This window comes from Panthera leo, chromosome A2 (assembly GCF_018350215.1).
Source record: "Panthera leo isolate Ple1 chromosome A2, P.leo_Ple1_pat1.1, whole genome shotgun sequence".
Taxonomy (NCBI): Eukaryota; Metazoa; Chordata; class Mammalia; order Carnivora; family Felidae; genus Panthera; species Panthera leo.
Window position 1 is genome coordinate 139,471,428 of NC_056680.1, and position 14,589 is coordinate 139,486,016.

Here is a 14,589-nt window from a genome sequence, read left to right on the forward strand (position 1 = left end):
ACCTCTTTGGGACTCAGCTCACGTATTGTCACTTTTATTAAATGAAGCTTTCTAGAACCTCCCAGTTTCCTTCCTCTCTGTTCTCACAGCTTTTTGAGCATATCTCCATTCAAACATTTGCACATTATGTGGTTAACTATTGCATATATCATCTTTCTGACTAGTCTGTAAACCGACAAAGTTTTGTTTCATGTTTCTCTACATCTTCAGTTCTTAGCAAAGTATTTAGAACAAGTATGTACTCAATAAAAATGAGTTGAATGAATGTATAATCACAATATAATGTTCAAATAGTAAATATCAAGATATTTCATTTAACAAATTAAAGATCTTGTTTACCTACACATTAAAACTAAAGAAGTCTTGATAAGTTTTATTCGCTTCCAAGCTTACCTGAATATCTCATCTGCAGTACGTTAGATGGGATACTTAATACGTATGAAAAATGATCCTTGAGGTACTTTACAATGGAGTCTATTTTAAAAGGCATTATAATTTCCTGGCCCACAGGAAAAAGTACAACTTTTACTGTAGATAAAAAGAGAAAAGAAAGAATCATAGTCAAAAGCAAGGGTCAGCAACCCAGTGCATAAGCAGATAGAAAATTATGGGACAATTTTTAACCACACAGAATGCAGGTTGCCTCTGCCATGTTCCCCCACTGTACCTCCATGATAAGAGTTACTTTTCAAATGCTATGAGAAGTGACATTCAGTTTTGGTTTTGAAAATTAACTCAGAATCTCAAGAATTAGCATCAGTAGTCAATACCTGCTCCCCCAAATCTAGCTTCAAAGTTCAGATCATTATTCCAGTCTCTGCTATGAGGATCAATGTACTTTCAGGATTACCTCTTTGCTCAAAATACCACAAGAAATAAGAAAGAAATAAAGCTAAACTACTTTTAAAGATTTCCAATATCTGCTGTTATACTGGTATTATTTGGTACTAATTTGGTATTGGTATCTGGTATTACATTACTCAGATGTAAACACAGGAGCGTCTCAGAAACTCAAGCATTTCTGTGTACTGAGTATTGGAAGGGGAGACCCTAAGACCTAGAGGGTGTCCCTGAACTTATGAATGTGCATACTTTGATTACACATTGATAGCATGCATTAGTAAATCAGTGATTATTCATGAAGTTAAGAAAAGTCAATAAAGAAATTTTCAAAATAGAAGGTGTCTAATACTAAGTCCATTCCTCTTCCCATAATTTTTTAAATGTGTATTTATTTTGAGAGAGAGAGAGAGAGAGCAAGTGAGCAGAGCAGGTACAGACAGAGGGAAAGAGAATCTCAAGCAGACTCCACACTGTCAGTGCAGAGCCCAATGTGAGACTCGAACTCTTAAACCACAAGATCATGACCTGAGCTGAAACCAAGAGTCGGGCGCCTGACTGACTGAGCCGCCCAGGTGCCCCATTCTTCCTCGCATAATTGATTCATGTCTATATTGCCAAAATGCAAGGCAGGAATTCACTGTTCATTACAAACATCTAGAATAACTGCACACAAATCTACTTTTCACAAAAATGGACATTATACGGTTCATTACACATTCTATAAAATAAGAAATCAAGACACATGTTGATAACAAAAAAACTGTTCACAAATTATAGGAGGGAAACATAGTATTTAAAAGCTGATTATACTGGGGTAAACGTTCTTCTTTTACATCTATAGACTTTAAATTATAATGGAGAAGATGTAATAAGTAAGTTGGAGGGTAGAGTGCACACTGTAGGCCAAAAAAGTTTTGTATACTTCTAGATGCCTGACACATGACAATTTTCATAAAGCTAAATGAGACATTTATTAATAATCTCAGAATGAAGGGCGCCTGGGTGACTCAGTCGGTTGAGCGTCCGACTTCAGCTCAGGTCATGATTTCATGGTACGTGGGTTCGAGCCCCACGTGAGGCTCTGTGCTGACAGCTCAGAGTCTGGAGCCTGTTCCAGATTCGGCGTCTCCCTCTCTCTCTGCTCCTCCCCCACTGATACTCTGTCTCTCAATCTCTCAAAAATAAACATTAAAAAAAAATTTTTTTTAAATCTCAGAATGAAATTTAACTAGGTATTGTCAATGTTAAGGTTGAGATTGTTAAAACTTGTTTTCACAGCTATCAACAAAGAAAACACTTTCACAGATATTATCAGAAGGCTATTTTAGCTGTTTTATGGATTCAAAATTCTATGGTTAATACATTTTAAAATTTTCATAGCAGTGACTTCCTAAGCTTTGGGAAGGAGTGGTATGTGAAGGAATTTGTGAGTCTCAGGAAGTACAGGACCAAGACAACTTTATCTTAATCACCATGTGTTTGTTAAAAGCTAAAGTATCAGGAAATCACAGAAATATCAAAAAATAGAGCCCAGGGGTGCCTGGCTAGCTCAGCTGGTAGAGCATGCAACTCTTGATTTCAGGGTTATGAGTTCGAGACCCACGTTGGGCATACAGATTACTTTAAAAAATAAATAAACAAACAAATGGAGCCTAAATTTATTGTGAATAATGAAACTGAAGGATAACAGCTTCAGTTACGTATAATTGGGCTTGATTACTTTCTTCTCCTTCCTCCTTCTCATTCTTTACTTGTATTGACGTGCCACACAAGGGTACTCTGCCCCCACTGGATTCAAAAGCTACATTTTACCAGCCAAACTAAGCTGCTGTTTAATTGTTAAATGATAGCCCATGTTCTTCACCCTATGGATGAACAATTTCAAAACTTACGGACAAGAGAGAGGAGGAGCAATCAGTGAATCACCCAACTAGGATGGTTCTATGTGCAGCCCCCTTCTTGCCACCCCACTTTGGCTTTGTTACTAACCACGTAGTAATGACTCCTACATGGCATCAACATTATGCCTTTAAAATTAACCTATAATGCAAGACAACGACAGTTTTTCTGAAGCTAAATATAAAGTTAACACTAAACAGAAGCCTAGAATTATGTAAAAGTAACAAGATGTGAGGAATGACCACTAGAGATGGAACTAGGCTCTCTGGAGTCAAGTCCCATTCCAACTCTTTCTTGCCAGCTATGAAGAATCAATTCCAAAGAGGCATGTCAAAGAATTACAGTTATACTCAACAATTTGTCCACCATTTTCCAAGGTCCCTAAACATTTAAAAAACCTACTTCACTTAGGAAAAACAGATCAGCATCAACTTAAAGTTTAATAGTGCTCATCTATTTAGGGAAAATAGTACCCTGCACAATAGAGAAGCTTCACACATAATTAGCAATGCAGTGGCAGTAGCTACAGAAGTTTTGTGGATAAGGGAAAGGGATAGGGAAAGTATGTAATATCACATATAAAACAAACCTTAAACAAAAACAAATTTAAAAAAGTAAACATTCTTCGACAGGAGGTACAGAATATCCTATCTTCCCTAGGTAATACCTGTTGCTAAGGAATCTTTCATTGATGTTTTCAGAGATTCCTTTATGGCCTGTATTTTATTGAGAAGTGTCAGAGATCCAGAATACCCTCTGGCTGGCAGCATTGCATTATCATATTCAGTTCGATAGTGCTTTGGAGAATGTCTTGGAGAATATGAAGCGTGTTTGGGCAACATAACCTCTCCCACAGGTTGTTCTTCGTCGTTTGGTTCCAGGCTTGATAACCTCTGGCTACTTTCCTCCTCAGCATGTGTGCCATGGCCCTCACCAGACAGTGCTACTTCAGATTCATTATCTTCAGTTTGATCGGACTCCGGAAGCTCTTCTGAGGGAACCGGAATATTGATAGTCTCAAAAGCATCATCATTTTCTTCTGATGCATTAACAGTATTCTGAGCAACAAATTCTTCTTTCTGATCAGACATTTTCCTGAACCAAGAAACATAAATACATTTATTACACATAAAAATTTCTATACCAAATATCAAATTCATTGCTGGTATACATAGTGCAATGTTGCTCATTATTTTTTAAAAATACTGATTATTTTAGCAATGGCATCAGGTAAAAACACTGGTGAATTTTTAATAAAAACAACACAGAAAGTAAAAATTACACCAAAAGAGGACCTCAAAGCACAATAAATTTGAGAAAGATCTACTGTCAAGAACATATTTAAAAATATTTTAAAACCTATTGTCACCTCTTCCTTAGTCAATGAACAATGCCTTGTGAAAGGACTTATTTGAATAGTTTTTTTTTTTTTCTAAACACAACCTAACACAGGATTTATGCTTCTGAGACTACAATTGATTAGAAGCTCCAAGGATTCTGCCGGCTCCACAGCAACCGTACCCCAGATAGTAAACACTCTTTGCGGTAGCTTTGCTCTCACAAATCGTAGCAGAGGTCTCCAATGACCTCTGTTCCCCAGAACAAACATATCAACAAACTGTGGGAGGATCTTGGAGCTGGCTAGGGCCTGAGCTACAGCAACCAAGAGCTTTGGCTTGGGAGACAGTATGACAGCATCCAGGAGCTTGGGCCCAGGGTGGGCTAGGGCAGCCAACAGCCAGGCTGCAGGGGCAGGAGCTGAATCAGAGCAGTGAAGAGCCAGCAGAGCAGGAAGCCTACCTTAAAAAGCTGGCAGCCAGGAAGGGAGGGTGGAAGGGAGGATGGAAGGGAGGATGGGAGAAGTGGCCCAGCAGGGGGCAGACTAGAACTTGGACCAGTAGTGAGATGGGAAAGTTGTGTTGAGGGCTAACACGTTAAGCACAAATCCTTATATAGAAAAAAAATAACGTTAGTCAGTGAAGTTCTCTGTCTACTAGGTGACAAATTTCCAAAAGTATGGAATATCTGGAATAAAAATATATACTTATGGAATTCAATGAACATAGCATTAGAGTTCAAGAGAGAATTATTAATGAACTAGAAGATAAATAAAAAGATTTTATATAGAATGCTGTAAAGAGATAAGGAGATGAAAAGTATGAGATTAAGGGCCATGCAAAAGAGAAAAAGAAAGTCTAGCCTATTTTACTGGTAAGTAGATCTTACCGTGAGCTGAGAATGGTTTTGTACTTGAAAATAAAAAACAACGAAGAATATGCAACAGAGATTGCACGTGGCCTGAGAAGCCCTTTTCAGAAAGAGTCTGCCAGCCCCTGATCTAGTATAGGTCACATTGGAATCCCAGAGAAAACAAAAAGATGGAAGAGAGAAGATATTTTTAAAGGTAGTGGCTGAGAATTTCACAAAGCTGATAAAAAATATGGATCCAAAGACCCAAGAAGCATAACATAAATATGCACTTAACAGGGCAAGTAAACACAATTCAAAGCCATATATGTTGTAATTACATTACAGAATAACAAAGAGAAGGTCTGGAAAGCATACAGTGATAAAGTACATATCATCTACGGTTTTGAATTACATTAATTTGTTAACATTAATACAAAGGAGAAAAGTAAACTCACTGTAGATTTCTCATCAGAAATACAGAAGTCACGGCAACGATGGACTAATTAAAAGAAGAGAACTATCAACCTAAAACTGTGCACTTAGCAAAATTATCTTTTGAAACACTTAACAAATAAGTTACCACCAAGATGTCTACTCTAAGGACTTGTAAAGGATACATTTGATGGAGGAAAATGGGCTCAACCGAAGTCCAAAGTACAAAAGGAGAGGTGAACAAATAAATTATAAACATATGGGTAAACCCCAAACAAATACTGTCAACACAAAATAACAGAAAATTGAAATATTAGACAATAGTAATATGTAATTAGGAAGGGAAAGATGAGCATGAACTGTTCTCAAATCCTTATACTATTTACAAAATTGAGGGATATGATATTCTTAACCCTAGACTTTGTTAAATTAAATATGCATAGGTGAATTTCAAGTACAACCAATAAAAGAGCTGAGATAAAGGTTTAAAATTCCAAAACAATAAAGAGAAAAAGTGAAATGAGAAAAAAAAAAAACTGAACAAAAGCTCAATTTTTAAAACATTCAAGAAACTTCTTTAGGCTCTCACTTACAAAAAAAAAAAAATCTTCCTTTTGGTTATTTTCTCCCATAATGGGGCATAATGGCCTGATTAGAAAGAGTCTCATAAGGAAGCCCTGATTCCTGGCAAACATAGTCCTCCCATTCCTTCGGAGAGGCTGAGGTAATGCTTTTGTCTCCGTCTGGTGGGTCATCCTCCCCCTGCTAAAATGGCCAAGATGTCCTCTTCTAAAACAGCAATAACAACAAAATCAAGAACTTTTGCTCTTCTAAAAACACACCTAGAAGAATAAAAAGACAAACCATAGCCCGGGGGGCAATTTTTTACAAAGCTCATATCTGATCAAGGACTTGTAGCCAGAATATATAGAGAACTCTCAAAACTCAACAAGAAAAGAATAGTAGTTTAAAAATGAGTAAAATATTTAAACAGGCAAGTCAACAAAGAATATCCTTCAGAAGACAAATAAGCGGGGTCAAGACTAGAGCGGCACAGGAGCAATGCAGCACCCGCGCTGTGCTATAGTTGCAGGTGCACCTAAAAATAGATGACTCCTAAGTTTGGGACCCAGTTGCCTCATTCTAGCCCTGGCCTGAGAACAAGCACGTGAGAAGATGCTCAATGTCATTCGTTATTAAAGAAATGGAACTTCAAATATATATATATTTTTAGCCCAACAATAGCAAGTGCTAGTGAGTATGAAGACAAGCGGACTTCTTACACCTTGATGGTGGAAATGAAAATTGTATGGCACTTAAAATAACTGTCAGTTTTCTTATAAAATTAAATATATGCTTATCATATGACCCAGCAATCTGTGTCCTTTACCCAGAAGGAATGAAAAACTACACACCTACAAAATCTGTATACAAAAGTCTATAAATGCTTTATTCTTTTTTGATTTTTTAAATGTTTACTTTTGGGAGAAAGAGACAGTGCGTGAGCAAGAGAGGGGCAGAGAGAGAGCCGGGGGGGGGGTGGGGGGAAGGGGAGAGACACAGAATCCAAAGCAGGCTCCAGGCTCCGAGCTCCAAGCTGTCAGCACAGAGTCTGACACGGGGCTGGAATCCACAAACCATGAGATCATGAGCTGACCTGAAGTCAGATACTTAACCGACTGAGCCACCGAGGCGCCCCATAAAGGCTTTATTCTTAATCACCAAAGACTGGAAACAACACAAATGTTCCTTAGTTGAGGCATGGCTGCACATAGGAGACACTCATAAAATGGAATACTACTCATCAATAAAAAAAGGAATAAACTATTGGTACAACATGGGCAAATCTCAAATGAACTATGCTAAGCCAATTCTAAAAGCTACATACTTTACGATTCAATTAAGTAAAAAAGCAAAGCTGTTGGTTTACAACCTCTAGAGTTCCCCCGGGGTTAAATCCGAAACTGAGCCCCATACACGGAACGCAAGGAGAAACCAAAGAAAGAGGCAGCATTCCAGAATGGTAGGTGGCAAGTTTAATAAGCAAGGGAACTTACAAACAAGGCTTATCTTTGGCAGCTGCAAGACAGCAGATCTCTGGACCCACCAGCCAGAATCTTAAAGAGTTTATACAGGACCTTTACTGGGTTGGGTCAGGAATCCAGTCCAGATGGTCTCAATAACACACTACTGTCTCAAGGCCGGGTCCTTGAAGCATAAAACAGATTTTCACTGCACAGTCTTTTTACTGTTTGAACTTTTTATCACTTTTACCTTTACCTACTCAAACGTAAATGTTTTCGTCTTTAAAAAAATTGTCCAAAGTAGTCCCTATGATGATTGCATACAAAAATGTCCCCCTTTCACTTACAGTTTGCATGATTTCACTGATATATGTAGAATGTTGATGGAACCAGTAAGGCTGGGATCCAGTTTTGCCTTATACCAAATAAACCTGTGTAATTTTTACGTTTTTTAAGAGGTACAGCAAAGACCGTGGGTGGAGAGGAGAGTGCCAAGGAGGAAAGCATGAAAGCCCTCTATTTAGAAAAGACTCAAAATGGTCCCCATGGATGCCTACCTACTACTACTACTACCGTGATAAGCACTCCGGGTGGAAGATGAGGTACACCTCCCGCCTTGCTGCTGCTGCTTCCGAATCCCAAACCTGGGATCCAGAGCCAGAAAAGGAACTAAGAAAGATGGGATGCTTTGCACGGTTTCTGAAGCAAAGGTGGAACAGTGTCCAGCCGCCAAGCAGTCCCCAGAGCCCTGGAGGGATCAGCGCCCCGTACAAAGTTCTGGGAGTTCAGCGCCTGTCACCGGTTCAAGGCCGGTCTGAGGGTGGGGCCAAGGGAGGGCAGCCAGAACCTGTCCTCCTACCTGACTCAGAAAAGCAGCTACTTGGGTCGCATAGGTTTCTCAAAAATCTCTCAGAGGAAGCAGCGTCCGCACCCGCCACATTCTGTGTTGCCGGCCATATCCTAGCAACGGCCCCGGCGCCACCTCCTCCCGCCCCGCCCCGCTCACGCGAGAAGAGGCGGTGCCCGCGCTGGAAAGTAAAGCGGGGGAGGGAAGGAGAGGGGCGGAGCTAGGGGCGAGGGGCGGGAGGAGGGGTGTGGCGAAGGGAGGAGCTGGACCTGAAGCGGGTCCTGAACCGGATCTGAGCGTGACCTGGGCGGGATCGGGGGCGAGGAGGAGAAAGCTGGCGGCAGGGTGTTTCTGTGCTGGGTACCTACGTCCTAAAGTGAATCGGCCGCTACCCTCCAGACTCTCATTTAAACTTGCGGCAGGGCACAGTTCTCCGAACCAAAAGCTGAAAGCAGTTTGGCTTATAGATCTAAAAAATGGTATGTAATATATTATGTGTAATGTAATTATATGTAAATATAAAGTGAGAGTGAAGACCTTGACAAGGGAAGATTGTTGTACACAGTGTGTGCCTGCTTGCCTTTGTAAATATTAGAACTTGGCTCTTAGCTTCCTGGTAGCCAAAGAGAAAAGGGAGACAGGAGCTATTCTTTTAAGTCAGGAGAAGCAAAGCTTTGGTTAATCACGGAATTATAAAGGTTTTTTCTATCACTGTAAATTCTTTAAATTAAGAAGGTTTTTAAAGCAGCACATGTTATTGGGAAAGGATCAATTATATTCCTGTTGCAAATGTTGTGACAGATATTACGTAGCTTCATAATAATAGCTAATACTTATTAAGTATTTTGTTACTAAGCACTTCACATATATTTCTAATTTAATCCTTACAAGGTTTTTATTAAAGAGGAATTATGATTAGCCTCGTTTTACTTAATGAGGAAACTAAGGCTCAGAGAGGTTTAGTGGGGAGCCAGGATTAAACCCAGTCTGATTCCAGACCTCAATTTTAAACGACTATTCTATGTTGTTTAACACACTTTGATAGTTAAAAGGCACGTAAGGTTGATTAAATTGAAATTTTTGTCGTAGATAGTAAAAGTCCATTCTTCATTCATAATGTTCAATGTCTTCAGTCCTTTATACCGTTCCACTGAAATTACATTCTCATGCCCCCAATAACTTCTTAATGTCCAGTGTCATTTTTCTCAATGTCTTCATCCCATTTTATGACAGTTTCTTACTAGAACAATATAAAATATGTATTATATTCTCAAATATAGTCAGCTTTAATAATGGTTTTAAATAAAAGCAAATTTGTTTAAATCACTTCATGATTCCACATATTCACAAAGAGCTGAGAAAAGAGGGGGAAGCATTCATATAACCCCTAGGGTTAGTCTCTCATGGGTAAACCAGGTGTGATTGGAGATATGTAAACTTCTTCCACTCTTCTATAGCCGTCTCCAAAATCATAGTGTATCTTAAATTTTACTAGTAACGAGAATTCCATTGGTTTTAAACACTCACTGTGCTGGCTCTCTTTAAAATTTATCATGCACTGTCCTGCTTGTGAGGTGTAGGCATAGAGGCAGGAGATGGAGGAAGGAAAACCTGGTGATAGAAAACTTGAAGTACTTCACAGTGTTAAATGTGACTTGATACCCACGATACGTTCATATTTTATTTATACTTTGCTGTGGAGATGATCTTACACAACTGTCTTAAAATATATGAGCCTAACTTAAATTGGTGGGTTTCTGAGTTAGTCTTTACAGGCGGGAGTGGTTATTACACATCAAAATCACACACATACACACACATGCACATACATACATACATATACACACACACACAAATATACACACAAACATATAGTTGTTTGGTTCTACAAAATAAATGTAAATGCAGGCTGAAAACAACCACTAGGAAAAAGAATCTCAATTCTGAAAGTGGAAAAGTAATTTTTAAAATTTCATTTTACATTTTACTTTTCACAATAAACTTATGCATTTTCTCAGGAGTTATTGCTCAAAATGACTTAACTTTATTTCTCATGAAACATCCATCTTTTCTTATCTCAGTATTTATTTATACAATAGACAGATCTTTTAATGTGCTTTTTTTTTTATGTTTATTTATTTTTTAGAGAAAGAGTGTGAGCAGGGGAGGGGCGCAGAGAGGGAAACACAGAATCTGAAGCAAGCCTTGGGCTCTGAACCGCCAGCACAGAGCCCGAAATGGGGCTTGAACTCACGAACTGTGAGATCACAAACTGTGAGATCAGCTGAAGTCAACACTTAACCGACTGAGCCACCCAGGTGCCCCTCATGTGCTTTTATTTTTACAAAGATGCCACCTACTGGCTGTATGAAATCAAACATTTCAAAGTATTTCTCATTGTTTACTCCAGGCCAAAATGTATTTTGATATAAATGAATGTATTAGAAAAATATATTAGAAGAATTTAGAAAACCAAGGACCTGAAAATTATGCTTTTAGAAATTATTTATATGGATTAAGTTTGGATCATACCTCTGTGAGCTTGTTAAGAAACTATATATATGCTTTTTTTTTTCTGAAAACTTTTTTCTGAAACTTTAAGGGATAAATGTGTTTGAATTCAGATTTTGCAGATTTTTGAAAGGTAATATGAGCATATGCTGTATATTCTGTAACACTGTCAGTAGGTCTGGGGAAGTAGTCCAGAATCAAATACATTAAATCTGTGACAAAAATATATTCACATTCACATTAAAGTGAGATAAAGACCAATTCAGGTCAGCTTTTGCTTCCAAATGAATTATGAACATTCTTGAAGTCTGGTACTTAGGTAGGGATTGTAGATCTGTTTTACCCTGAGAAAAGGAATCAGCCCTCCAGTGATAGAAAAAGAGAGTAAAATGAAACATTGTTATAAAACAGTAATGTTTATCTTTAGAAATGCATAAAATGTTCATTCGGAAGCAAGCAAACAAACATGATATTCGAAGATCATGAGAAATCTCCTGCCCTATGGTTATGGAAGCATGTGTTGAAATGGCATCATCCTCAGCTCAGATCCCTTGAGTGACTCTTTCGAGAACTGTCAGCCCTCATTAGACCTGTAATATGAGCAAGAAACAAACTTCTGTTGTTAAGACATTAGGATTTAGGGGTAGCCTATTCTAATTCACTATTTTTCTCAATCGTCAGCTACTTTCCTTCACTAACTAGAGTTTTGGTTTATTGCTTCTAAATAAACACTTTTAAATAAACTTCTCCGGTCCCCATCAATAACTCAAATCACACATCACATTCCCACTTTGATTTTTTGTGAATTCTATTAAAAATAAGCCTCTTGATCCTCCTCTAAACCAAACGTCTACCTTTTCATTTACTTTGTTCTCAAAAAGGTAGTATTACTATTATTGTAGCATGGGCAGCAATCCCGTTAGTTAAGTACTGAGTTTTAAAGAATATTCTACCCTCAGTTGGAAAATACTCATGGTATGTTCAGCGATTTGCTACTTTACCCTAGACCGCACAACACACTTGCATAGGAGTGTTTATGTAACCACGGAGGCTGGGAGGAAAAGGCAAAGGTTGGTATTAGCCTGTATGTGGGAATTTTCTTATACAGAACATTGTTGATTTCCTCCCTTTGACAGAGAAAACATGAGGGTAGCATCTGTCTTCCAGTGACTGGAGCCTGATGTAAAGAACTGGGAAGAAGCGTACAAACTCTGATGTCTGCTCTTGCAGTTGGAGCACGTGTGAAGGAAGGTCCTGCAAGACCTGAAGACCTTAGCTTCTGAGAACAGTGGAACTGATCTCTTAGACTTCATGGGAGAGTTCCTGGATAAACAGAACACAGACTATCTGGAATACCATCCTGGTGGGCAGAAGGAATTAGAAGAGCTGGCCCAAAGGGTATCTGTTTGAAAAGCCTGCTAAAGCATCAGGTAGAGACAAGTTCCGAGGGCAACACAGCAAGCCTTCCCATTGTAGTAGGTCCCAAAGTCAGCTACCTAAGAATCTTGATCTCCATTTGACAGAAGACTGCTTTCACTTTTGTCTAGTATCCTCGTTGTGCTTGAAAATAAATCCGCTTTGCAGCGAAAAGCTCAATTAGCTTCACTCCTGTAACTGCACTTTAGGATTAGAAAAGGAAATGACAAAGATAAACTCCTTTTCTTCCATCCCCCCAATTCTGAGGGGGGTAGGGGCGCAGGGAGTAGAGTAACAGGTAATGAAGAAACACAATGAAACCTGAGTCCTGGTGGCTCACAATGGCTGCCACTGCTGACATCCTGTCATTTCTATTCAGGTAAGACTACTTTTCCAACTTCTGGGGTAGAAAGGAAGGCAGCCCTCAAAACTGAGCCTTCCTTACTCCAGTGGGCGCCACATACCCTGTTTGCCCGTGACAGTCATAGTTTATTCCTGTTACCTTATGGAATTTTTTTCTTTTAGAGAGAGAGAACATGAGTGGGGGAGAGAGACAGAGAGAGAGAGAGACAGAGAGAGAGAGAGACAAGAGTATTAAGCAGGCTCCACGTTCAGCACGGAGCCCAATGCAGGTCTTGATCCCACAACCCTGGAATCATGACCTGAGCCAAAATCAAGAGTCGGATGCTCAACCGAGCTACCCCGGAACCCCATCCTTATGAAAGTATTAACACTTCTCTCAAAATCATTTACAGGCTGAATGAAAAATTATACGGTCATCCTAGATGTAAATCATTTCCATCCCAAAGGAAAGAATGGGAGAAATTTGAATATTCTGCACTCAGTACCCAGATAGAAGAAAGGGGGCATCAACTTTGCTGCCATCTTTTTGTTTGCAAGGCTCAAACTGATAAGCTTCTTTTTCTTTTGAAGTGTGTGGTGTATGATTAATCTGAATGAAGTATGAGAAGCCTAGGGAGATTTGAAATAGGCCATTCTGAAAATTACTAAAATTAGTCTAGAAGCCACTCAGCAACACTGAAGATCTTTAAATAGAATTATTTGTAAAGTGATCAGGAAAGCTTAATCTGGAAGTTTATAGGAGTAAAAAACTATCAGGTTCAGTAAGGTTCTCTGAGCAGTTGGAATGGCAGTTAGTAAATGTAAAAATAAACATGAATGTAAAAAATGTAAAAATAAACATAGCCAGGCCTTTTAAATACCTACCCCATTAACATGATCTACCTATAATCCATATGAAGATTTTTGCACAAAATGAAATCCAGTTTACTACCTCTGTTCCTACTTATTCTGTATAGTTACTTTGACAAAACAAGTCAAGTAAGCAGGATGGAGCCTGTTTTGGTACAGTCCACATAGTACAGGCAGGAGTAACAACCCAAGAATGTTCATAAAAAATAATACAATGGTTAAGAACACGAGTTCTGGAGGAAGACTGTCTAGGTTCAAAATTTAGCTCCACATCTTACTAGCTACACAACCTTGGTTATGTTCTTACACCATCTCTTCACCTGTTTTTCCAAGGTCCCCACGTAGCCTACAATGGAGTACAATAGCAGGAGAGCACTATTCACACTGAATTCTGGTTTCCTTATCTGGAGAAATGGAGATAATTTGCAAGATCACACTTTTTTTTTTAATGTTTATTTTTGAGAGACAAAGGGAGTGTGTGTGTGTGTGTGTGTGTGTGTGTGTGTGTGTGTATGCAACTGGAATAGGGGCAGAGAGAAAAGGAGACAGAGAATCTGAAGCAGGCTCCAGGCTCTGAGCTGTCAGCACAGAGCCTGACGTGGAGTTCAAATTCATGAGCCTTGAGATCATGACCTGAGCAGAAGTCGGATCCTTAACTGACTGAGCCACCCAGGCACCCTGTAAAATCATACTCCTGAGTTGTAGCGCAGATTTAAGAGGGAAATTAGTCAAGTATTTAGAATAGTGCCTGGCAAACATTAACAAATATTAGCTACTATTACTGTATTACAACTACTATTCTACCACTAGCATTTCTTTAAAAAAATTTTTTTTTTCTAAGGTTTATTCATTTTTCAGAGAGAGAGACAGAGCGTGGGGGGTGGGAGGGGCAGAGAGAGAGGGCTGAGCTGTCAGCACAGAGCCCAACGTGGGGCTCGAACTCACAGACTGTGAGATCGTGACCCGAGCCGAAGTCGGATGCTCACGTGACTGAACCACCCTGGCGCCCTTACCACTAGCATTTCTAATGCAAACATCAATAAGGTCCTTTTTTTTTTTTAATGTTTTTATTTATTTTTGAGACACAGAGAGACAGAGCATGAGCAGGGGAGCGGCAGAGAGAGAGGGAGACACGGAATCCGAAGCAGGCTCCAGGCTCTGAGCTGTCAGCACAGAGCCCGACGCGGGGCTTGAACTCATGGAGTGTGAGATCAT

General features: G+C 39.2%; 1 protein-coding gene and 1 long non-coding RNA gene across 4 annotated transcripts in view; one reads left to right on the plus strand and one right to left on the minus strand.

Moving 5' to 3' along the window:
* Positions 1-8,330, minus strand: part of IQUB (IQ motif and ubiquitin domain containing) — a 57,296-nt gene extending 48,966 nt beyond the window's left edge. The window contains exons 1-3 of one of the 3 annotated variants that reach the window (XM_042923340.1): positions 8,248-8,330; positions 3,410-3,837; positions 394-528 (exon numbers count right to left, since the gene is read on the minus strand). In XM_042923340.1, the coding sequence (XP_042779274.1) occupies positions 394-528; positions 3,410-3,833 (559 nt within the window). In that variant the 5' untranslated portion in view covers positions 3,834-3,837; positions 8,248-8,330. Of the gene's footprint in view, positions 1-393; positions 529-3,409; positions 3,838-4,111; positions 4,152-7,421; positions 7,435-8,247 lie in introns of those variants that run through there. The other 2 variants (XM_042923344.1, XM_042923334.1) reach the window with 2 other exon arrangements.
* A 174-nt stretch (positions 8,331-8,504) lies between these two features.
* Positions 8,505-13,070, plus strand: LOC122210640. The gene is made up of 3 exons (XR_006198146.1): positions 8,505-8,714; positions 11,883-12,541; positions 12,918-13,070. It is a non-coding gene; the product is annotated as an uncharacterized LOC122210640 (long non-coding RNA).
* The last annotated feature ends 1,519 nt before the right edge of the window (positions 13,071-14,589 follow it).